General features: G+C 53.4%; 1 protein-coding gene across 3 annotated transcripts; it reads right to left on the reverse strand.

Moving 5' to 3' along the window:
* Positions 1–154: 154 nt before the first annotated feature.
* On the reverse strand, positions 155–23389 carry LOC118719448 (inositol 1,4,5-trisphosphate receptor interacting protein). 3 transcript variants are annotated; one of them, XM_036438940.2, is made up of 2 exons: positions 23168–23389; positions 155–3838 (listed from the first exon to the last, which is right to left on the reverse strand). In XM_036438940.2, exon 2 carries the CDS (start codon positions 3823–3825, stop codon positions 2167–2169), a length of 1659 nt encoding a protein of 552 aa, XP_036294833.1. In that variant the 5' UTR covers positions 3826–3838; positions 23168–23389; the 3' UTR covers positions 155–2166. The 3 variants fall into 3 exon arrangements, with proteins under 3 accessions (XP_036294833.1, XP_036294834.1, XP_036294832.1); XM_036438941.2 differs by lacking the exon at positions 23168–23389 and adding an exon at positions 12767–12872; XM_036438939.2 differs by lacking the exon at positions 23168–23389 and adding an exon at positions 5662–5866.
* Between the last annotated feature and the right edge of the window lie 1916 nt (positions 23390–25305).

The following is a 25305-nucleotide window of genomic DNA, read 5'->3' on the forward strand; positions in this document are numbered from 1 at the left end:
ATAAGAATTAAAAAAAAAAAAAAAAAAAAAAAAAAAAAAGAGTGAAAGCTTCTGTTCGTCAATAGCAAATACACCAAATTCACCCCCTTTTCCAACTCTGCCCTGGGAACCTCACAGATTTCCAGAAGTAAAAACAAACACTGTGACCAGTTTCTACTCCTTGCAAGAATTTAATTCTTCCATTAATATAAATAAGGCAGCAAGAAACACCAAGAGCCTTGCTGCTTTCTGCTTCAGAAGCTGCTTTGGTGGATAAAAGAACCCCATTTCCCCGCTGAATTCTGTCTTCTTTGTATAAACAAGGTATTTTTTTTTTCTTCAGTGAATGTTCTCTTGGAAGCCAAGGGGAAGCCAAGGGAGTGTCTGGCTTGGTCTTGGCCTCTGGGGGCTGGTTCTTGGTTGGCGGGGTCTCCTCCAAGCACAAGATGAAGATGAAGGGGACGGGGGAAGGCACAGGGTATAATAAATAAGGAAATTCACCCTGATTCTGGAAATGAATCCCAGTAGAATGAGGGGTGTGGGCTATTGTTGGAGACCACGTGGGTAGGTTTGGTCCCAGCCACGGAGGGCCTGGGGAGGGCAGATGCAAGCACTGCTCTGTCTAACTCCAGCTCACATGGAAGGCTTCCCACAGACTTCAGTGCTCCATTGTGGCTGAGCCTCCCGGCTCCATTAACCCTGTCGGGCAAACTGTCCATCATGAGCACTCTGAGGCCAGGCGAGAGCGCTCCTGGGGCAGGGACAATATCCTCTCCTCAGTTCGTGGTGAACACGATACCCCGTGGAACTGGGTCTGCTGTCTGGGAGGCATAGCCAGCTTTCACCCTGGAGGGAGAACCAGGTGCTGGTGAAGGCACACGCATTCCTGCCTCCTCCTTCGCTCCCTGCAAGGGTTAATGAGGCGATGCCAAGAGAGGAAATCCCAAAGGACCAGTGAAGCCACAAGTGGAGGAGGAACGGGCTTCCCAACCCTCCTGAACCAGGCCTGCAGACAGAGGCCAGCTCCAACCGCAGGCTCTGGTGCCCTCAGCATGCCGAGGTGGCCTCCCTGAGGCCTGGGGCTGTGCCCGCAGTGCTGTCTGTGTATTTCCAGTCAGCCGAGCCCCTGCTGGATTCTCAGGGTGTCAGTCGTCTGTGCAGCCAGCAAGTCCCTCCCAGAAAGGATAATGAGGGGGTCTTAGGGGGTCTTGGGCCTGGGAGCTGGGTTTCCACAGCAGCTCCTGCTCCCAGGAGGACTCAGGGCTACGGCATCCTCACCTCTCAGCTCTGCAACTTTCCCTGGACTGGGCATCAGAAGCCAGAATGCAAGCCAGATCCTAGCACCCTAGGTGCCAGGCTGGCCTTCACCCCAGTCATCCTGTGCACCTCTTTCTCTATCATCGTCTACCTTTAGTGCCTGCCCTCCTCCACTAGCTGTGGGGAGAACAAAGAGAGGTGAGGGGCCACTGAACTGGTACCTAGCATGGTATGCGGTGCCCATGGTACTTGGGGCACAGCACCCTGGGGGAAAGGGGCAGAGAGAAGGGTGTGTACCCTGGATAAGACATGCAGCTGAAAAGTAGCAAAATGAACTTCTTTCTGCCCCCAAGTACCCACTTCTGTGTAATGGGAACATTAGTCACTCGGGGCTTTGCATCTCTACTAGGTCTTTTTGCCGAATAATATAAAAAATGGCAGCCACAGGCCGTGCAGGCTGTGGATGGAAGGTGGTGAATTCCCGTATCTGTCCCTACTAGATGCCTGGGGCCAAGGGTTCCGGGAAACACAAACCCCATCAGCATTCCCTCCATCTTCTGTGGATACTTAAGTAAAGGCTGGACCTGGGATGTAAAGAGAATTACACCCAACGTGATGCTGCGTTATCTCTAACTCCACATCCACAGAGTGTTCCGTCCTCATCTCGGCCATTCGCGATGACCCAAAAGCAAGCTGCAAAGGCTCAGTCCCTAAATCCAGAGACCAGAGTCACGAGCAGGCCCCGATGGCATGAAAGCAAACTGGCTTCCAGCTTGGAATTCTATTCCTCCCCCAGGACAGGGCCTCTGTCAGGCTGAGCCGTGGCGCCCAACGAAGCCCGCCGTCTTCCCAGGACAGGGCCTGCGGATGCTCCTGGGGGCGTGGACACGTGGGATGCCCTGCATCTTGGTCCTCCGGGTTCCGGCTGCTCTACCGGATGACAGCTTTCGGGGGCAGGTTCGCGTGGTCCGAGGGAATGTGCAGGGAGTACTCACTGATGAGCACTGGGGCGTTCTTGAGCATCTCGTAGAAGGAGTCCATGGTCTCCCGGTAGAGGCTGCGCTGCAGGACGAAGGGCCGGAAGAGGTTGAGGGGCTCGGCCCTGCGCACAGCCTCTGGGAGGCCCAGGGCCTCGGGCGCCTTGCGGTTGCCGATGAAGAAGTGATGGAGCTTCTTCTCCAGCAGGCTCTTCTCCAGGAAGCAGAGCAGCTCGCGCAGACGGGCGTCCAGCTGCCCGGCCTTCCAGTCGGCGGGCCGCCGGGAGAGCAGCAGGTGCAGCAGCGCCGTCTTCAGGTGGTAGTCGCCCAGCCCGCTGGGGCCGGTCAGGCGGCGCTGCTTGGACAGCAGGAAGGAGGCGATCTGCAAGCAGCTGAGGTGGCAGGCACCCTCGGGCAGTGCCTTCGACGTCATCCGGAGGAAGTGCCGCTCGTAGACGGCAAAGGACAGGAGCCAGTCCGTGCTGGAGGCCTGGTCCCCTCCACAGGGCTCCCTGGGAAGGTGGGAGACGAAGTACAGGTCCGAGTCGTCACACTGGATCACGGGAATCAGCTGGAAGGGCATGAACTTCCCCGAGCGGAACCTGATCCTGAGGGACCCCGGGGTGTCCAGCTGGCCGAAGGCCAGGTCGAACTCGTACTTGTGGGCGATGCGGTGCCAGGCTCTGGTGAGGGCCACCTGGAACCACTTCATGACCTGCATCGTGTCCAGGTACGGGGAGCCTCTGGCACACAGGGGGTCTTCCGCCTCGCTGGTGGGCTGCGCCACGTGGTTCTTGCCATGGAGGAGACACAGCAGGTCTTCCCCGAGCTTCGTCTTGCCACAGATACAGCCCAGCGTGTCCTCGTCCGCCCGGACCACCTTGATCTGGCCGTAGCCCTGGCGATTCAAGGGCACCGAGAGGCTGGAGCACCAGAGCTCTGGGCGAAAGTGGTAGGGCTCAGGGGGGATGAAGGGCACAAAAAGGTGGCACAGCAGCGGCTTGTCCACTTGCCAGTTCTCGTACATGCTGTCCACGCCGATGAAGTCCTCCACCTCCATGTCCCTGTCCCGGTTGCACAGGCTCCTCAGGGCTTCCAGCAGGTCATCCACAAAGCCTTCCACAAACTCCCGGGTGCGGGCGGCGTCCGCCGTGGCCCCCCGGATGCAGCGCTCATAGAAGTGGTCCAGCGTGGCCTTGTTGGGCAGGATGAGGCCTCGGAGCGGGGCACCCTCCAGGCCAGGCAGCTCGTCCTCGTCCCCGCCCAGGCACTCGGGCGAGGGCCCGTCCTGGTGGTCCTGCCGCCACACCTCGATCACCAGGAAGAGGATCATGCAGAGGGTGCTCCACAGGTCCCAGGCCGTGCGGCTCTCGTTCTGTTGCTGGGCCTCCTCGGCCACCCGCTCCAGGGCCTCCTTTTGGGCGGCCAGCTGCGCCACCTCCTCCTCCAGGCGCAGCTGCTCCAGATGCAGCTTCTCCTCCAGCACCTGCATCTTGCGGATGATGTCCTCCTCGTTCTCGGGGACCGTGGCGTTCTCCCGCGGGAACAGCAGCGGGTGGTTGACGATGGCTGTGACCACCACGAGGCACACCCGGAAGAGCCCCAGCGCCATGGTGGCAGCTTTCCTGGAGAAAAGAAGGAGACTGACCATCACACCAAGCTTCCCTCCACACCGCTTCTTCCCTGGACCCTTCCACCAACCCCTGCCATGCTGATGTGAGAATGTCCTACAGTTCTCCCTGCGCTCCACCCACCATCTCCTCAGTGTTCCAGTCCGACCTGGAGAACAGCCACCGCACTGACCCACTCCAGCAATGCTGACTGAATGACCCACTGGGATGGACTTCTGCTGTTTGCCCAGACAGTCCTCTTTCTGGTAGCAGCACCCCACTTTCCCTGGGAACCAACTCTTTACAGCTCGGTCCTTATGACTTGGGTGGGAATAAACACCCCCAGCTCCAGGGGTGCCTATCACCAGGCCCGAGACTAGGCCCCACCCCCATCACGTGATTAGTTCAGGACTGAACATGACTCCATCCGGGTCAATGGGAGATGGAGGTAGGGGAACAGGATTATGCATGCTGTTGTCTCCTAGCTACTCAAAGCAGGGTCTGCCTAAGATGCCAACATAGAGGAGAATGGGCCCCTGGATCCAGCTCTGCCTGAAGCCATTGCCTCTGGCTTTTATTTTTTATTTAAAAAATATATATATTTTATTTATTTTTTACAGAGAGGAAGAGAGAAGGATAGAGAGTTAGAAACATCGATGAGAGAGAATCATCGATCAGCTGCCTCTTGCACACCCCCCACCGGGGATGTGCCCGCAACCAAGGTACATGCCCTTGAGCGGAATCGAACCTGGGACCTTTCAGTCGCAGGCTGATGCTCTATCCACTGAGCAAAACCAGTTTCGGCGCTTCTGGCTTTTAAATCATATAAACTCCCTTTATGACAAAGTTGTTTTGAGCTGTTTTTCTATCACTTGAAACTCAAATGGTCTTCAATAAGATACCCCTTTCTTTCCCAAACGAATGCTGTGTGGCAATGCATCTTTCCTCAATGCAGTAAAGCCCAGTAGATACGAGGGCTGGGTTCCAAGGCCAGCCCTGCATTGATTGGCTGTGTGGTATTGGGCATGTTAACCCACATCTCTGAGCCCATTTCCTTACTGTGCACCAGGGAAGTATGGCACCCAGAGTCACTGCATTGATGGATGTAGTGATCCATGCAGACAGCACACACAGCACAGTGAACAGTGCACACGGTGTTTTCACTGAACAGCTATGCTTCTGCAGCAGTTTTGAGCCCTTATCTTTCCCTACTGCAAACACTTCTGATCTGGAAGACCCACCCCAAATTTGGGTTTTTCCCAGGACAATCTTAGAGACACACCAGTCATTGGTTTTCCTACCATGAGTCATCTGAACGTGATAGAGAAAGGGGATACTCCGTTCCTCTAGGATAAACGAATTTTTACTTACTATCTCAAGGGACTTTTGGGGAAGGGCTAACCCTTTCCCATCATCACCATTCACACTCAGCAGCTGCAATATCTCCTGGGAGTCTGTGACAAGTGCAAATCTCAGCCACACTCCAGACCTATTGAACCACAATCTGCATTTTAATCGCCCGTCCACTTGAAAGCCTGAGAAGCATTGTCTTACAGTGTAGGCCTTGCGTAAGGCCTTCTTTTCTCTCAGCAGAACCCTTGAGAAATGACAGTGGGCCTTTTCCACACTTGCCCCTGTCTTTCCTGGCCTGAGACCCCAGCTAGGAGAGCACATGGCCAAAAGAGATCCTTGTTGAACAACAAAGAGAATGCAGAGAGCTCCTCCCACCGCACCCCTGATGAATGCCAACACATGCTGATAGAAGCTTCTTCGCGATGCCTGATTCCATTCTCTCATCTTGAATTTGCACCCCGGAAACCACCTGTTTTGGTTCTTACCCTAATGGTGCCAAGCAGCAGGTAATCTGTCACCAAGTTAAGATCCCTCTGCAATTCCTACTGGCAGGGTCAGGATGTAAATGACCTGAGTTGCTGCCCAGATGTGACTCCACGCTGTACACAGCTGGATGTGTCAGCAGGAAGCAGACAGATTGTTTCCACTTGAGGAGGAAGTAGAAGACCGGAGAAAGTGGAGGAAGTCACAGTGGAAGGGGACAGGGGGGCAGTTAGCCAGGTTTTCTGAACCTAGACAAGGAGCATCTTGTTAAATAATTGAGATCAGCCCTGGTTTCTACATTAGAGAAACTCAATGGAAGGTCCAAAGCAAAGCCACGAGACTGGCGGATTCATGTGAATCGAGTTTTAAGATAAGGGAGTATTAATGCTAGAATACTAGGCAGCAGCCAGTGAGGAGATAATGTGAATTCCCCTTTAGTCATACACCTTTGGGCACAGCAGGTCCTGACAAGTCACAGTAATAGCCCTTGGCAACTCCCAACCCAGGAGGTTGGTTTCCAGGTCAACTCAGGATAGGGTGCCACCAGCTGGGGAGTTGTGCCATCACCAAGCCCTGACTAGGAAGTCCTCTCTACCCGAAGCTTCCACAGGGCTCCCTGTGTTGGTGTCTGCAGGAGGATAAAGGGCTATATGGGTCACCTTGTCCTGGGGCAGCAAGGTTCACAACTCCAAACCCACTGGAGCGATGGACTCCGTGGATGAGGGGATAACAGGAAGGACTCTGAAGGAGACAGACTAGGTCAGCACCCACCACGTGCACCTACTACATATGTGACCTTGGACAAATCATTGAACTTCTCAGAAACTCAGTCTTTTCATCTATAAAATGGGATATTATATCTACAGTAAAGCCTGATTGAGAGAATTCACATAAAGCACTTAGCAAAATGATTGCCCCTGAGCAAGTTTTCTTGTAAAGGGGGAGTTGGGATGGGATGGGAAGAGCAGATGAACCTCCCCGCAGGGGTTCACCATGGAATGGGCCATACAGATGCCCCTACGAGGAGCTCTGGCAGGATGCAGGCAGCCCACCATAACCCTGTTAAGAGCAGGGTCACAAACAAGACCTGGACAGGAGCCTGAGAGGAACAGTGGGAGGAGCACTAGTAGTAGAAGCAGAGGGGCCAGGGCTTGAACCTTGAGTCTGCTCGTTGCTGAGTGGCCTTGGGCAGTCACTTGGCTTCTCTGGGCTCCTCTGCAGCAATCCCTCCTTCACAGGGAGATGGAGTTAGTAAGCGAGATAATGCATATCAATGCATCTCAAGCACTTAGCAGATGCGCTGCCAAGGGGAGGTACCTGACAGCATCGGCCCCTCCCATCTGAGCCTCCATAGGCCTATTTGTCACTTGTTAAGCGCACCAGCCCTGCCCAAGACCCAGGGCGTGGAGGAATACACGCTCAAAAGTGCTCTGAAAGCACAAACACTGCCTGGGGATGGCTGTTCCTGGCACACCATTCCGTCCACCCTGCCCCCCCAGCAAAGGGGAGAAGCCTGCTGAGCCTTGGATCCTCCTGGAGGCCGAGTTCCTGCTGACTCACTCAGCACTTAAACCATCAACACCCTCCCAGGGATCAGAGGGGATCCCAGCAGTCATTCTGTTCCTTGTTAACCTCTGCACAAGCTGGCACTGCCACTCAGTGCCTACTAGTTGGGGCAAATTTGAAGTCTTCGCTCTTTCCCCTCCCCAAACCAAGTCACCAGGAACACTGCCCTGCGGCCATGGGGACAAAAATATGAGTGGAGGGAATCTGGGTAGTTAGAATTTCGGAGACTATGGGGATAGGACAAGTAGCTGGGAGCTTCTCACAAAACTTTCTCTCTCTCTCTCTCTCTCTTGTTCCCAAAGGACCCCTTTCCTCCAATTCAAGGATGTCCCCCTTTGCCTTGGCCCAAAGCTCTAACCTTTACTAGTAAGAGGCTGCCCCACACATGTGATCTGAGATATCCAGTGGGTGGGTTTGACTTTGAAAATAAACCCGGGTCACTCGGAGGGCTGGGCCTATCTGCTTGCCAGGAAGCCGGCAGGAAGCCTGCTGAGTTCCTCTCCACCCCGGCCCCTGCCCACAGAGCAGGGCAGCCCGTGCAGGTCACAGCTAAACTTAGCCTGGCAAAGGGCCAGGGTCACAGGGCTGCGGGGGCTGGGGCAGAGGCTTGCAGGTGGTTGGCCAGAACCAGTGATTTACTCAGCCTGTTTACTCTGAGCCTGGCCAGACCCTGGGGGAGAAATCCAAGGTGGTTTCTCCCTTCCTTGGGGTCCCTCACTCCTGGGTCCCCCCCAGAGCCCTCCAGCACCTCCACCGTAGTTTAATCCAGTGAATGCCACTATGAATTGTCAGTGACATGCTTCCGCTCATCAAGCCCTTGCTGGGATGTGCTGGGCACTGTACACAGTGACCCCTGTAGCTTTCTAAGCAGTGGGCTACCCCTATTCACAGATGAGTTAACCAAAGCCTGAGACGAGGTGCTTTTCCGGCCCTACAGCTAGAAAAGGCACAGCTGGCCGAGACCCAGCTGCCCTGCTGCCTCTACCTGCACAGCCCAAGCTCTTTCCGCGCGGTGCTAGGTTTCCAGAACACCCACTGTGCGCAAGGAACGCACTGTGTGCTGAGGCTGCAGCATGATCCTTGCCAGTAAAAACACTACAGCCCACATGGGAAAGCGGACAGCCACCAAATGAATCACAGGGCAGAATGAGCAGTGGGGCTTCAATGGTGTGTGAGCAATAGGAGGAGACAGTTTTATTCCTGTTCATCCGGGACCCTTCCCTGTCTGTAGAGCTTCCCCGTGCCCACTTCCTGGGGAGATGGGGGTGTGAAACCCCTCAGCTCCACATCCACTTCACTGCCTTCTTCCAGACAGAATTCCTATGACAAACTGGGAACAGTGGGGGCCTGTGTCCAACCCCATGATGTGTTCAATATGCTTTCTACCCCAAAACGCCCACCTACCCCGACCCAGGGCTGACTGACTCTAGCCTCAACAGTAGGGGTGCCCAGGACCCCTTTCTCAGTGACCCAGCAGTCCTGCTGGACCAGTGGCTCTCAAAAGGTGGTTCCCAGCATCACCTGGGAACTTGTTAGAAATGCGAATTGGCCGGTGCAATCCTAGACTTGCTGATCAGAAATGACAGGGCTGGGCCCAGCGCCTGTGTTTGCAAGCCCTCCATGTGGTTTTAATGTCCACTCAGCTCTGACTTGATCCCTGACCAAGCAGGGAAGGCCTCGGGGAGGTTGGCGGGGCTCCGGAGTGTCACTGAAGCCCAGGTTTTGGAGCTCTCCAAGGCTCTGCCCCAGGCCCAGCCTGTCAGGTGCCATTAGCTCTGCTGATTACAACAGCAAAGGCAGCCCTGGCCCTGGCCTCATCCTCTGAGCCCAAAGGAACAGCTGATGTGCTTTCTTACAAAATGGAATAAAGAAGGTGGGCTGAGGGCAGGAGACAGCACTTTTCACCCCGGGGGGGGTGGGGGGGGGCGGGGCGGGAATGACTTGGGTCCCTTTCTCACTGCTTAGATTCCGGGCCCTTGGAGAAAGAAGGGGCCAAGGGCAACTTGATAAGTTTGGGCTGAAGCCCTACTGTGCGCCTGGCCTTGTGCTGGAGTTTTGCTCTTTGGGGGTAATAAAGCCACAAATTCAAGTGTCAGGATTTAGTTATGCTAACCTACGCCCTATTTCACAGATGAGAAAGCCGAGGCCTAAAGAGGGGATGCATCTGACTCTGAGGGCAGGTGGGTGGAGGGAGAGCTGGTCCTGGCAGGCTAGATATCACCTGTCAACCTCACAGGGATTCCCACAGACAGAAGTTGTGGAAGTGATGATGTTTTCCATTAACAGCCCACATTTGGAAGGCAAAAAAAGGAAGTGAGGAAATAGGAAGGAAGAGGCCCAGCACAAAATAATTGAGAAAGTGGGCAGAAAGGGTGCAGTTCTGGGCCCCTAGCACTTCCCCTTCTCAACATATTTGCAATCCTCCCTGCATCCCTGTGGTCACCTTCCACCTCTCCCACTAGGCAGGACCTTAGGCTTGGCCTCCAGCCAGGCTCAGCTTCCTCTGGCCCGCCACCCTCCTGGCCGGTGCCTACCAGTTGGCCTCAGCAGCCACCCTCAGAATAACCATAACTAGCATTTATGAGGGCTGACTATGTGCCAGGCCTGTGCACAGGGCTTACAGAACTGTCTTCCCCATGGTCTTCCCAGGGACTAGAAACACAGAGAAAGACACCTTGCCTTAGGGAGCACTTGGTATTACAGACTATAGTCAGTGGTCCCAGGCCCCGAGAACCAGAGCCCCCCTGCCCCTCCGTAACCCAGGGGAGGTCCCAGGCAGACTGAGCAGAAACCGGGGCTCAGGAAGCCCCAGGGGTCAAGACTGGATCTTGATGTCGGCGGAGGAACAGAATAAGAGAGTATAGAGGAGATGCCCACCCCCATGCCCAGTGGAGGAGGGCCCCCCAGTGAGGCCATGGGAAGGTATACACTGTGAGGGGAGCGGTCTTCTCACTAAGGTGAGCAATGTTGGCGCAGCCCCTGGCCACACTGGCCAGACTCGCAGAGGGTGCCCGGTCCCACCCACCAAAGCACTGAGGTTCCTCAAGGCCCACTCTCAGAAGGGGAAGGGGTTCCCAAAAAGCCACCAGGATGCCAATCCCATCCTCGGGACTGGGGTCATGCAGCTGGCCAGTCCAGGCACAGGAAGGACAGCAGCCTGGACTTCCCCGACGTGGGTGGGAGAGCCCACATCCTTCCTGTCCCAGAGGAGGTAGAGGGCAGGGAAGCCATCAATCTCCCAGGAAGGACATGGTATCCTCCTGTCCAGCCATGCTGACTCCCCACCGGAGAGGCCCTGACCCACGGGACGTCGCAGAAAATCACAGCGTCTTTGGAGCAGAAAGACAGACTGCCTGGCCAGGCTGTGTTGCGGAAGGGGAAGAGGCTAAGGGATGACAGGGAGGTCTGCAGGTCAAGAGACAAGGAAAGGGCTCCCCGGAGCTCAGTTCTACCCCCTCCTTTCTCCTTAGGGCACCTCGAATCCAACAGTCACTGTAGTAGGTGGCATGGTGGGCCTCAGAAAGATAAATCTAAATGCTAATACCCAGACCCTGTGGATTCGACTTTATTTGGAGGATGGGTCTTTACAGATGCAATTAGATAGAGGACCTTGAGCTGAACTCAGTCTGGATTACCTGGGCAGGCTCTAAATCCAATGACAAGTATCCTTATAAAGAGACGGAGGAAAGAGACCAAGAGGAAAAGGCAATGGAAGATGGAGGCAGATTCTTCCTTGGGGCATTTGCAAGGAGTGTGGCGTAGCAGGTGGCTTGACCTCAGACATCTGGCCTCCAAAACTGTGAGAGGACGCATTTCCATTTTTCAAAGCCACCCAGTTTGTGGTATTTTGTCACAGCAGACCCAGGAGACTAACTCGGTTTCAAAGCTCCATGCACCCCGCTCTCCCCACCTCCAGTACCCAGCCTGGGGATGCCACACGAACGGGCCTCCCGGGCCTGGCTAGCATGGACCTGTGGCATCAGCTTCTCTGAGCTTCCCCTTATCCCAGGCACCACAAGCAGACTCCCCGGCTCTGCGGGGCTTCCTCCCCAACTTCGGAGGGTCCCTATTTCTCCCAACAGGACCAAGCTTTGAGCCTGATGTTCATGGCCTGGCTCCAGCCGGCTTCAGGGGACCCCTTCCTTTTGGTCAGCCCGGCTACTTCAGATTATCGACTGTCCCCAAACATCTCCTGTCCTTCCCCACCACTCCCTGCACCACGGCCACACCTCACGTCTGTGTGCTCAAAACCCTACCTCACAGCGAGCCTATCTCAGAAACCATTTCCAGGAGCCTTCCTGATCTGCCCCCACCCCCACCCACACCCACTCCTGAGACAAATCCTTTCTTGAAAGGGACAGAAGTGGTGGAGGGAGAAGAAGTATTTGTGCAGCCCCTCTGAGTGCAGGCAGCGCCCGGCCACTTGTGCAGGTGTATCTCATCCTCAGCAGCTCTCTCTGGGAACCTGAGCCGAGTTCCCAGGCAGGAGCCCCAGGCACTGAGCGGTGAGCAACCTCTCGAGGACACACAAGCAAGAACAGGGCAGAGGAGCTGGAGGCCAGGCCAGGCCTCTTCCATCACCTGTCCTGCCCTTTCATCAATTGAGCTCCTGAGTTCTGGTTTCATACCACTGCTGCCTTCCCCGGGCAGGGCCAGGCAGGGCTTGTTTGTCTTGCCATTCCCCGGAGTGCCTGGCAGAGACCACAGGCAGGGCTGCCTGCTCACAGCACGCAGGGCATTTGCAATCCTGGGAACCCTCCAGAAGCTGGGAACGCACCAGTATGCTCATACCCGGCTTGCTGGACACACCCACTTTCTGACAGAAAGCCTGCTTCAAGGCTCCGTTCTAGGAAGGAGCGGTCCCTGCAGCAAGTGTGCGCCGAAGGGCCTCCCTGGACCCCCGATTCCCATCTGAGACTTCTAGACCTGAAATCACAGGGGCGTGCTAACAACTGAACGCGGTGCTGCGTGCTGAAGCAGCCCTCAGACGTGTCTGGCTTCAGCTTGTATTTCTCAGTTTCTCTGTCGGTGGCCCCATCTCACCCACAAGAGCACCTGCACATCCCAGGAGGGAATATGAACACCCACCTCAGGGCAGGCATGCCAAAGCACCCTAAACTTGCCCTCTTTCTCCACCCCCACCCATGCCCCCAAGCAGAGCAGCGAATGCTCAGGACTAGCCACACTTTGGCTGCTGGGCAGGGAGGTCAGGGACAGAAACAGGTTCCAGACAACAGCAAACACACCGGTTTGATGGGGAGGAGACCTGAGGGGGTGGAGCAGGATCCAGAGAGTAATACAAAGGACAGCGAAGGGGACACAACGTTCTCCCCTGGACACCCGCTGCCCGCTCTCAGGAAGGGCTGGGGTGGATGGAATTAAACAGACTGCCGGTACCCACAAGCCGCCTTCCTTACTGGTAGGAACAAGGAGAGCCCAGCTCAGAAAGAGCCAGGCCGCTCAGCATGGGGAACGGGCCCCAGGGATTTTCCACGGCCACAGAAGAGACAGTTCCCTCTCTGCCTCACACCTCTTACTCACGTCCTGGCTTAGGGGGATTCTGGCCCCCACACAGAGAAATCCTGAGCCATTTTTCCCTGTGGCCTGGGTGGTACCTGACACCCAAGCTGGGCTAGAGAGAGAGGGAGATGGGTGAGGAGAAGGGGAAGTACTGTGGGCCTCCAGTGTAGAGGTGCACACATGCATACTCACTCACACACACCCACATGCACACACATACATACATAGACAGACACACACACACACACACACACACACACACACACACTCATGCTGGGAGCTTGCAGAGATCTAAAACCCCTTTCATCTTAATAAAGGGAAACAGCAAGAGACACAAAGGCGAGGGGGAGGCCAAGCCCTCTGTAAAAAACTTAAGAGCGTGTGGTCGGCTTCCTGGCTTGTGTGCCCAGCTGCAGGGGCCTGGGGCTGAACACCAGGGCCAGGCATCGGCCTGCCCTCCCACAGCAGGACCGCGCCCAATTCTTGTCCTTCAAGGAAAGCAGGGCCCTTGACCTAAGGCCAGGTACAGGCAGCAAAACTACCCCAGAATCATCTATGAGCACAGAGACACACTCCCTGAGAATGACACAAAACAACACCGACCTACAGCCACACCGTTTTTCAATCGCAGGGATAACGTGAGGGTGAGTGATGCCCACGCTCTGCCCTGGCTTCTGCCGGAGGTGGCTCCTGACCCATAGTAGGTGTCCTTGAACCAACGACTGGTCCACAGTGGGGCTGGCAGCGAGCAGCCACCGACACTGCCAAGTTCACCAGGACATACTCCTGCCCCAAGGCCAACCAGAAAGAAACAGCCCAAAGCTCTTAGGCTCAGAGGAGCTTATCCCATTGCAGAGGCTTCCCCTATGGTAGCCCGTTGTTTGAATCTCCCAATTCAAGATATGGAAATAGAACCTACCTATGGCATGGAAGTCCCATGGCAGTGCCCTGGAAGGGACATAGTATTGGCTATGGTACTGGTGATAGCGCCAGGTCTCCTTTTGATTTGTTAAATCCCACAGAGTGCACCTTAGGTACTCCTTTGGGAAGAGGAGGGTCACCAACATCCCTGCAGCAACTCCAGGATCTGGGGACGTGGCTAAGATGCCTCCCCCAACCTCTATTCTCAATCTCTCTCTCTCTCTCTCTCTCTCTCTCTCTCTCTCTCTCTCTCTCTCTCTCTCTCTCTCTATTTTATTGATTTTTTTACAGAGAGGAAGGGAGATAGTTAGAAACATTGATGAGAGAGAAACATCTATCAGCTGCCTCCTGCACACTCCCTACTGAGGATGTGCCCACAACCAAGGTACATGCCCTTGACCCGAATCGAACCTGGGACCTTTCAGTCTGCAGGCCAATGCTCTATCCACTGAGCCAAACCAGTTTGGCTCCAAGTTCTCTTTTAAAGGCCTCAGGGGCTGCCACAGAGCTGGAGCAGGAAGTTGGGACCCGGGAAACTCATAGCTCCCCACTCCAACCTGGCAGCATCCATTGAAAGTTCCTCCTCTCCCACTGAGCTCCTAGAAGGACAAACCAGTGCTGGTGCCTGCTGCCCAGCATTAAAGGTGCAGGAGCGCCATGTATGCTTGTTGAATAGATGCATGAATGGAGTCAGGCTTTAGAAAGAACCTTATTGCCTTCACTTCCAAGAGTAAGAATCCGAAACAGGAGTAGAGTGGGAAGTCCTGGATGAAGTAACTGGTAGTGTTTTTCTCCTGGGAGGCACCCCATGGTCAGAAAAGCCAAGTGCCAACTGCGGTCAGTGCCTTGGGAAATGTGAGCAACATCCCTTCCAGACGCAGCCCTGGAGACAGACCAGAGCCTGGCTGGCCTCCATGTAACTGCAGACTGACTCACCACCAGCATTTACCAAGAAAATGGCCCAGGACTGAACCCCCGTGTCAGTTTATCTGACCCCACCGCTGCCTCTCTCCCTGAAACCCTGTCCTTGAAATGAAAGGTGAATGGCAGATTGCAGAGTCTGATGAGATTCAGGTAAACGGAGGAGCAGAGAAGCAATCCTAGGCACAGTGATGAGCTAGTCTCCCTTCCAGGAGAAAACCCAACAAGGCCCTGTCACCCACAGGAGCATTTAGTATATAGCAACCGACACACCAGATGTAAGCATTGTACTGTCCCCATTTCACAGATAAGAAAACTAAGGCACAGAGAGGTGAGGCCACTCATTCAACATCTCAGAGCCAGAATTCAAACCCAGGACTGTCTAATTTTCAAGTTTTCAGTCTCCCCATGTTGCTGCTCAGTGACCTGGCCTATGGGCTTTCTTCTCACTGCTTAGGGAAAGGCAGGTAACAATTTAGGTGGAATTTAGGCAGGAATCAGGGAATGAGACTTAATGGAGAGAGAACAGGAGTGTGACCTGGAACATAAAATGGCTTTTCAGCCAAAAGGATGGGGAAGCCCTCCCCACAGTGGATTAGGGAACAGGAGTGAGGGCTCTCCTGGCACTGGGCCGTGGTGTTTGGGGTGGACCATCAGGAAAGTGGCATGGATGCCCCGCGGGCATTCTGTAGCAGCACATAGGGGTATCAGGCATCCCCTGCTTTCTGTCCACACCCTCCAACCCAGGCACACTGTGGTCCTGTCTCCTCAATGACTCAGGAACAAAGTCTCAGTGAACAAAGGACCCTTTCATGAACTTCAGGCGGGTCCCCTGTCTGCTGCTAAGAAGGCTATTGAAACGGGCTCCCAGGAGAACAGTTTGTTATGAGCACGTGGTCTTGCACTAACAAGTAGGGCCAGAATTATGGCAACGCCCTCCTTTGGCTTGATCCTGGCTGATAGGAGACTCTCCGCAGGGAAAGCCTGCAGGGAGGAAGGAGTAGCCTAGGATGGCTTCAAGGTGAGCCCTCCTCCCCAGCAGTGAGCGTCCCACTGCGTTATCCACCTGGAAGTGAGTCATTTGAAAATTGTGGGCTTTGTTATTTTTTCTAGGGGTTGCCATCTGAGGATCTCAAGTGTTCTGAATATTATCTGATGCTGGCTGCTACTGCCCCCATTAAACAGATGGGGAAACGGCACTCCGTCAGCGAATATCACTGAGCATGTCACAGCAAGAGAGAACTTGGCATAGGTGATCTCTGCCTGTTGCCTTCTCACCCTTGACACCTAGATTTTGTGAGGTTCTGTATGCTACCTTTACATTCACTGGGCTGCGGTGTCCAGCAGAGGCCGGAGGTGGCAGAAAGAGCCAAAGGTTATGGGAGGCACAGATCTGGGTTTGAAGCTCTGTGACTCTGGGTAAGTAGGTTGGCCTCTCTCAGCTTGTGTCTTCACCTATAAAGCTGGACTAGGACCTAGCTCAAAGGGCTATTGTGAGGAAGAGAAATAAATATATGCAGAGCCCCTGCGATGGGGCTTGGCTCAGACAGAGTAGGCACTTAATGGATGAAGGTCCCCCCCCTCACACACACACACTTTTTTTAAAAGTCTATTCTACTTTTATGAACAAAAGATCTTTTAATTTGACCATGCATTCACTCAGCAATTAAAAAAGATGACAACTGATTTGAGGACCAGATTCCTAAGCATAATTTGCAAATAACATTCTCTGATAATGATAAATATTTTTTATTTATAACCCTGAAAAGGCTACATTCATAAAAAAAAAAAAAAAAAAAATTAGGGTCATTTCTTTAGCTACTGATATGCCAGAAGTCTGGGAAGCTATGTTAGAGCCCCTGAAATTACGGCCAGTTGTGTAAAGCAAAAACTTTAATTGAATACTTTCAAGTTGAAAGACAAGGGAATTCCTGTTCTGAAACCTCTTTAGAGGGAAAACTACCACATCGTCTAGGTTTTTACCTTTCTTTAAGGCAAGGCATTCTTCCTTTTCTGTATTTTTCATTTGTTGTGTTGGCATTTAACGGTCCTTGCTTAGGAATTTCTACCTTAAGGAGAACAGGAGGCATCCCTTTATGAGACGTGGTGGAAACCACAAACTACCAAGCATCAGAATCGCCAAGTAAGTTTCTACCCAATGCTCTCTGTCCCCAGGTTTTCCTTTTGGCAGGATGCAGAAGACACCTATGCCGACCTCTTTAACACAGATGTATTCTCAGATACCTCCTCATGCCTTCTTGAGCTACTGGGCAGGAAGGGATTCCAAAGGTTTAACTGAACCACCAGGAATTCCAAGGGGCGTGCTAGAGCTGGGTAAGATGTGACCCGTGAGCCCTCACTTCTATTCCCTACCTCTGGGGCAGTGGATTCCAGGCATTCCTCCTCTCTGTGTGCGTTCGGTCACACAATCACACAGTTACATGTGGCCACTGAATCCCTAGCACAGTGCCTTGCCTATCGTAGGTTCATAATACATACTTGCCCAATCAGTGAATGAAGGTTTCTCTCAGTCAGGCCCCATTCCCCCCATAGTAGGACCTAAGCATCCTTGTTTCTCACTTTTGTTGGAGGTGAGGGTGAAGAAGAGGAAGCCACAGGTCTGATGTCCCCATCCCTGTGTAGAAGGGAGGCCCAGAAGGCCTGTATGGAGTCATGCTCTTTGCTCCCTGTCACAGCTCAGAGAAGAAAACAAGACTGCAGTGGTCAGCACTGTGCTCTTAGGCCAAACCCAAGGCCAGAAGACCAGCCCCCAGTTGGCTCACCACCCAGATCTGGGCCCTGCAGCCCCTCCCTTTTCTTGGCCATCCTCTGAGAAACACACCTGTGATGTTAGCCCTTCTGTGCTCCTGCTTCTTACAATTAGGGTGGTTGTTTGCTCCTCCTGATCTACCGTAAGGTGGAGGTGTTGTTGCCTTGGGCAACAGTGATGTCACCAGCAGAGTGCTTCCATTCTGCTGATGTCATGGGGTGGGCCAACCCATTGGAGGGGGGTGTGCTTTCTACTAGAAAACATCACAGGTCTCAAACTGCTGAGAAGGATCCTGTAGACTTTTTGGGCACTTCCAAATGACCTTCTTTCTCTCCCAGAAGCCTTTCTCACCCTTCTCTCCCACCTGGCAGCCTGTGGCAGGCCAAGCCTCAAACCTGACCTTCCCTCTCCCAGAGTTGGCTGAAAGGTCAGGACAAGCAGCTTTGCCCTCAGTTCTGAACAAACTGCACACAAGGGCACTGATGATCTTCTCACCATCTAGGACGGCCTGGGTCCCTGTGACCTTGTCCCTTGCTCAGACCTCAGAGGAGGGAGCAGTAGTACTAATGGGGAAGCTAGGGTCTCAGTTTGGCAGAGAATGCAGATTCTTGATTGATCTCTACTGTTTTTAAGAGCTCATATGAGCCAGGCACTGTGCTTAGCTCTTTCCATGTGTGCCCTATGCATCTTACTGAGGATGAAACCAACACTTGGAAAAGTCAAAGCAGTTGCCTCAATACAGAGAACACCCAACCACTGGGCAGTGGAGCCAGGATGCAACCCAAGTTTGCCCTCCTCCAAGCCTGCCTGGGTGGCAGCTTACTAAAGATGGGCCGTGAGGGGGGCTGGGCAGAGATAAGGAAGAACCCTTTCAATTCAAAGAAGTCAACCAGGATGCCCAGGCGGCTGGGGGAGCTAAAGTAATCACTTGCCTTAGGACTGCCTGACTCCATGCTGCATAGGGGCTGCCATTTGGTGGCCAATACTGGCCCTTCCACCTCCCCCTGCAGCAGTGCAGATTAGGAACCAGGTTCCTTTTTTTTTTTTGTGGTTGGCTACCTATTGACTCATGCAGGCCACCTGACTGTCCTGTTGATTTGCATATAGCTTTTACCCCGGTGGCCTGAAACTCCCACCCTAAATTTGTCCAGTAGTCAAACTTATGCAAATGCAACTTGAGTGGCTGGGAGCTAAAACTTATAATGCACTAAGCAAAATAAATAAAAATGGCTAAATTACAAAAGAGAAAATGGGGAAATCCTACCAGGTAAACACTGACTTTGGGGAACTGACCAAGGAAATGCACTCAGCCAGGATAACTGGAGTACTGGTCTACCTGGCAGGCATTTCTCCACTATGAGAGGTCTACAGAGACAAACAAAGCACATACTTTTCGACATCACTCCTCAAAACTCCCTCTGTCTCCCAAGACTCAAGCTGCCTTCTAATCTTTGGTTTCCCACGTGGCTTGCTCAGGATGCAGGGAACAGATAGCATCCAGTCTGCATCACAAGATCTCCTTGCAAATTCATAAACTAGCATTCTGATCTGTATCCACTTCTGGGAGCTTTCTCAAGGTGACTCAATAGCCCAAGTCCAAACAAACTATTCTGGAAATTGTGGAGACAGGGTTTCTGAGTGGGCACAACTAAGAGCCAGACCCTGGGACGGGTCTCATGATTCAGGTAAACATTACCCTTATGAAGATTTGCTGGGCCAGCCCTTCCCAGGAGACATCAAGAGCCCGGCTGGTGTGGCTCAGGTGTTGAGCACTGAGCTATGAATCAGGAGATTGCAGTTCGATCCCCAATGTGGGGCGTGCAGAAGACAGCCAATCGAGGACTCTTTCTCATCATTGATGTTTCTCTCTCCCTCTCCCTTCCTCTCTGAAATTAATAAATATATATATTTTAAGAAGTCATTGAGAATTCCTTATTGGTTGAGAAGCCTGGTTTGTCTAAAATGCTGTCTCTCTGTCCATCTGTACGTAGAAAAATGCACCACTCCAGCTAATTAAGTGCTGAGATGTATAGCGTGGAAAATAAGTGATCATAAAGATGGAGCTGTGAGCTGAAACCGGTTTGGCTCAGTGGTAGAGCGTCGGTCTGCAGACTGAAAGGTCCCAGGTTCAATTCCGGTCCCAGGTTCAAGGGCATGTACCTGGGTTGCTGGCACATCCCCAGTAGGGGGTGTGCAAGAGGCAGCTGGTCGATGTTTCTCTCTCATCGACGTTTCTAACTCTCTATCTCTCTCCCTTCCTCTCTGTAAAAAATCAATAAAATATATTTTAAAGAAAAGAAAAAAGATGGAGCTGTGAAGTATAAATTTTGGGAAATGTTTCCTGAATGAGCTTGGGAAGAGTGTTTGCAGGTGAACAGGATCTGGAAGGGGATGGGGGAAGCAGGGTGTGGGAAGTGTCAGGACAGCATATTTAGACACTTCCCACTTGGTTCCATTCCTGGGGGAGTGCTCCTGTGAGGGCTCCTGTGTAGCTGTCCTCTGTGCCACACCCAAGTGGCACTTACTCATCACCCTCATGCCAGGCCCCAAACTGGATTTGCCACCTCACACCGCCCAGTTATTGAGAAGTCATCTGATGCTTGGGGCAGGCCTGCCATCAGTCATCAAGGCCAGGCCTGCCTCTTTCTTTCTGTGCCTTTCTTCTGCCAGATGAGTTTTCTATCTCTTTCTCTGTCTGAGCTGAGAGTGGGTATTTCTTCCCTTGATAAGGAAAGAAAAAGGCAACTGCTCTTCCTTCTTTCCCCCCATAAGAGACGTCAAACAAATGTCTTCATGTGCTGGGAATGCTGCTCAGTGGTTGGGACTCAGCTTCCAGGCTCCTGAACATTTTATTGTGCCTTAGTTTCCTCATCTATAAAATGGGGATAACAATACCTAATGTCATAGGGCCGTGGTCGATAAACTGCGGCTTGCAAGCCACATGCGGCTCTTTGGCCCCTTGAGTGTGGCTCTTCCACAAAATACCATGGCCTGGGAGAGTCTATTTTGAAGAAGTAGCGTTAGAAGAAGTTTAAATTTAAAAAATTTGGCTCTCAAAAGAAATTCCAATCGTTGTACTGCTGATATTTGGCTCTGTTGACTAATGAGTTTGCCGACCACTGTCATAGGGCTACGGTGAAGTTTAAACAAGCTAATACAGGCCACTTGGGGTTTTTAGGGGGGAAAAAAAAAGCCCAGGAAATGTTAAGTCCCTAGTGACTGTTGGTTATCAAGGCTGCTGTGTGTGGCTGGATAGGTGGTGTACTGCTCTAAAACACCCGGCAGGGTGGTGAGGATAGATCCAACTCACGTGCAGTTTGCCCAGCTAAGTGCAAGGCTGTGTCAAGATGAGACTCCTTTTCTAAATGGCACTAAGGAAACATCTTCTTGCCGATAGAGAGAGCACCTTTTTCTAATTCCCACCAAGGACCGAACAGGCTCCCAGCAGCCCTGGAGGTTATTCTTATCAGCTCTCAGAATTCTCCCGGCCATGAACTCCTCCCCAGCAAGCCTGGATTAGAGGGGAGTCCAAGATGGACTGGTCTCAGCACACACAAGGTCCTGCTCCCCAGCTCCCCACAAAACGGGGTGCACATGCCCCCATCTAGGACACTTCTGGGTTAAAGCCTTCCCCCCAAAGGCCCACAGGCTGCCCTACTACATCATCCCCACTGACGGACTCTCAGCCCCAATCATGGAGTCACAGAGGCTTAACCTCTGAAAGGACTCTCTCCTCGGTCACTGTCAATGGCCACTTGTCTCTGCTGAGTGATGGGCAGTGCATGCCTACTGAGGAGCTCCAGTTGGCGGTTCCTTCTGACTTCTGAGTAAGCTCCATCCCCTGCTTCTCCTAACCAGTAGTCTCTGAGGCTAGGCAGAACAAATCCTTTCTCAAGTGAGAATACTTGAGATTCCTAAAGGTCACAGCCCTGAGCCCCAGGCCTCTTATCCTCACAGGAACTATTGCCTGCGCATTCCTTTCTCCCTCACAAGCATACCTCCCAGACCTGCACACCCTTCCCCCTTCCCTCACTGTGGACATGTACCCATTTGGCAGCAGTATCCTTCGACAGAAGAGACATTACGGAGGGAGTTTCTGTCCTCCAGTGGACTAACTCTACTCTGCCTGGGCTCTGTGCCCAGGATGCTGTCACTGCCTTCCACCAATAGGTGTACCCCCTCCATCAGACAGCACCGCGCCCCTCCCCCCAGCACCTTCTTTCTCTTTACTGATCCAAGGAGTTCAAAGGAGAAAAATACAAAACTAGGTTCCTCCCAGATAGTACCTTCTCAGATGGACAAGTTTGCCCTAAGTCTCCATCCTGAAGTTTCTCCCTGAACTTGCCCTTGGATAAAAAGTCCACCCACATACCCTCCTTTTTGTTTTCCTCATAGGCACTGCAGAAGCTGAGAGCCCATTCCTCCTGGAAAGGTGACAAGTTCTGGGAAGATGGCATCTGGTTACATTTCAGATCCTTGTGAAATGTAACCAGCTGGAGCTGGAAACTGCTGCATCTTTGACAGTTCTGGAGCTAGCGGATGGCACTCCAGTAAAAGCCTTTCCATCCACCCAGAGAGAGAGAGAGAGAGCAGAGTCAGGATAACCACTTCATGGTTACCCACAAGTGGAAACCACGAGGCTCAGAATGGCCTGGAGCAGCAGCAGCAGCAGCAGCAGCAGACACAGGGAATTAGCCAACAACGAAAGCCACTTAGGCAGGAGGCTGCAAGGAGGACTCAGAAGCACAGCCTATTATGTTATCAGTAAGGAGGTGAACGGCAGCAATTCTACGGTGTGCCATGCCATTTGCCAATGTAGCCTGAATCTGGGACTTGCACAGGGCACCAGTCAGCTTTACCTGGCAACCTCTCCAAGGGCCCTTGGTCAAATCCAAAAGAGGAACAAGAAAATGGAATACAACTCGGAAACTGATTGAGATCCCAAAGGGGGGGAGGGGAGGGTCTGCCAAGTACCTGGTGCTCTTCTAGTTTTGAAAGGAGGCTCCTTCTCACACCAGACAGAGGGGTGAAAGCAACCTGTTATTACTGAGAATAAAATATCTTCCCTTGCTGGGCAGCATTTTTTTTTTTTTTTTTTTTTTTTTAAGAGAAGCCCTGCCCCAGAGCTTTCAGATGGCACAGAAAGGTGGAGACACTTGGAAAAGGTTGGCGATGGGATTGGGATGAGGTTATGGGTCAGGTGGCAGAGACTTTGCCAACCCCAAGAGAAAGTTTTGTGCAGCGTGGGGTCTCCTCCACTAAGAGTCTCAGAGAGGAAGCGGTGGGGGCTTGATCCGGCCCCAACAACCTCCCAGTTTCACTACTCTAAACAGAGAAAGAACAAGCAAGCTTCTCTCCTGCTCCCTCCTCGCAGGAGGGGGAAGAAAGCGGGAGGAGAGCCGGCCGGTCTTTCAGCCCCAGGACTCCGCTCGGACGGTGAAAAGTAACGGATCGCCAAGCAGGAGGAACAAAGACGTGGTCCCGCTTCGGGCGCCTGCAAGAGGGGCCTCAGCCCGCCCGCGATGAGGGGGCTGGAGAGTGGGACGCGGGACCCCGCGCCGCGCGAGGAGGCATCACGAGCCGCAGAGGACAATGCGCCCCGTGGGCTCGGGCGCTGCGCAGGGTCTCCAGAGTCAGCCGCTAACCTGGGGACCCTAGGAGACCACCTCGCCCGCATGCAGCCCCGGCACCCTCTTGCCCCAAGACGCCATCTCGGCGCAGCTCCGCCTGGGCCCCCAGGGCCATCGCCTCCTTCCACCTTCCACCCACGAGGAGGGAGCAGAGCCTCGCAGCTGCCTGTGCGAACTTACCTTCAGCCTTTGTCCTGCTGGCCGTCGCGGAGGCTGCACTCGGGGTCCCCAGGGCCTGGGTGCCGCCGTGGGCTGCGCTTGCAGCGGAGGTCCGGGTGGGCGATCAGACGATCGGGGGCGGAGACACCCCGGCCTGCTCCCGCCTTCTGGCCTCCATCGGCCGCGTTCTGCTAAAGGGCTTCGCAGTTACTCATTTCCTGGATGTCACAGAAACTTTTCCTCCTTATAAGAACAAAACACCCGCCTCTAACGCTCGGCCGCAGCAGCCTCTTAAGGAGGAGCGCGCGAGTTAGGGACGCCGGGCCCTGGTCCGCCGCGGGGGTCTGTCCATGGACCCCCTCCCTGCCCCCCAGGATCTCCGGAGGGGGCAGCAGAACTGGAGGGTCACCAGGAGAGACGGGGTCTGGCCACCAGAGTAAACCGGGGCGAGGGGACGGGGAGTCCGGGAGGACTCCCTTAAAAACCGGTCCCGAGGGATGCTCACCTACCCTGCGTTTGCTGCCCGCGCGTTGTTTCGGAGTTGGATTCCAGGGGCCACCTCTTTTGTCCTCTGGAGGGAAATATAAATACAAGGGTCGGCCCTTTTCTCCTGTTCGGCTTGAAAGGCTTAAGATAACTCACCAAAATTTCACGATAAACGGAGGCATCTTGCCTTCTCCCCGAGTAACTAAGCACAAAGGGAAGCGAGGACTTGGATGCTTTTATCTGCAGAGGGCGCTTTAGTTTCCAAAGTCTGCTTACAGCTGCGAAGTTGGTTCGACCTCTGTGTTAGACGCCAGGGAACCGAGGCCAGGAGGGCAGCACCACCCTGGTGGTACTTAGCGGGCTGAAATCCATATCCTGTGATCGTTGGAACCTGCCCAGATTCCACAGCCAGCGGAGGTGACCAGGAAAGGCTGAATTAATCCTACACAAGTTGCTTTGGGGGTAGTCAAACAACAGTGAAGGCAGGTTGGGGATATTAGGAGAAAACCCAAGTGATTATTGCCATTGCTACTCTACCCCCACCTCCCCAGGGTCCAGATCTCCCTCCCCGGCCCTGAACCTCCCTCCCAGGACCCAAACATCCACCCAGGACTCAGACCTACATCCGGGTCCCAGGCCTTCATGGCAGGGCCCAGAAAGCCATCTCGGGTCCCAGTTCTCAAACCCAGTATCCAGTCCTTTATTGGAGTCCAGACCTCCATTGTAGTCTAGACCACTGTTCCATGGCCCAAAGATCCAGACCTTGATAGAGACCTCCACCTGGGGTCCAGACTGCCCTCGTGCCCAGTCCTCCATCCCTGGCCCCATAGATCTATCTGGGACTCGGACCTACAGCTAGGTCCCTGACCTTCATGCTGGGGCCCAGACCTTGAACTCAGTTTCTGTCCTTTATTGGGGTCCTGACTTCCACAGTAGACCAGACCATTCCGTGACAAGAGGTCCAGCCCCTGACCCAGACCTCCACCGGGGCACAGACCACCCTCCGGTGCCCAGACCTCTGTCTCAGGACCCAGACCTCCATATGGAGCTCAAACCTACATCTGGGTCCCGGACCATCATGCCAGGGCCCTGAAGGCCAATCTGGGTCACAGTCCTCAAACCTAGTATCCAGTCTTTTTTTTGGGTCCAGACCTCCACAGTAGTCCTGACCACCATTCCATGACCCAGGATCTAGCACCTGACCCAGACAGGGTGAGAAGGAAAAATTTTAAAAATAGACCCCTTGGCCCTTGCCCTGGGTTACTCTTGTTTTCCAGCTTCTGCTGCTACTTACATCAGGCACAGTGATGGCAGTTTTGGGACCTGCGTTTGGGGGTTGGTGGGGGGGAAGAGGGGGTTGGAGGGAGGCAGGAGGAGAGGTGATCTGGGGAAATAGTCTTGAAAGACGTGTGTTTTTACAAAATGTCTGCAAGTTGAATGAGTGGGAGATGGGGACACTAAACTGAGCGTCACTATGCTAACTTGTAATCCTTGGGGTAAGAGTTGAGGGCTATGGATGCTGGAATGCCGAAGTGAGTGCTGAGAGGCTCTGTGGTCATCAGCTATTTCTAACTGGCTGTGCGTATTTATTTATATAAGGAACATTGATTAGATTTGTTTTTCTTTTTTAACCTGATGATATCCCTCCACGTAGTCTCCTTCATTGGCTTCCC

This window comes from Pipistrellus kuhlii, unplaced genomic scaffold, assembly GCF_014108245.1.
Source record: "Pipistrellus kuhlii isolate mPipKuh1 unplaced genomic scaffold, mPipKuh1.p scaffold_m20_p_15, whole genome shotgun sequence".
NCBI classification, from domain to species: Eukaryota; Metazoa; Chordata; class Mammalia; order Chiroptera; family Vespertilionidae; genus Pipistrellus; species Pipistrellus kuhlii.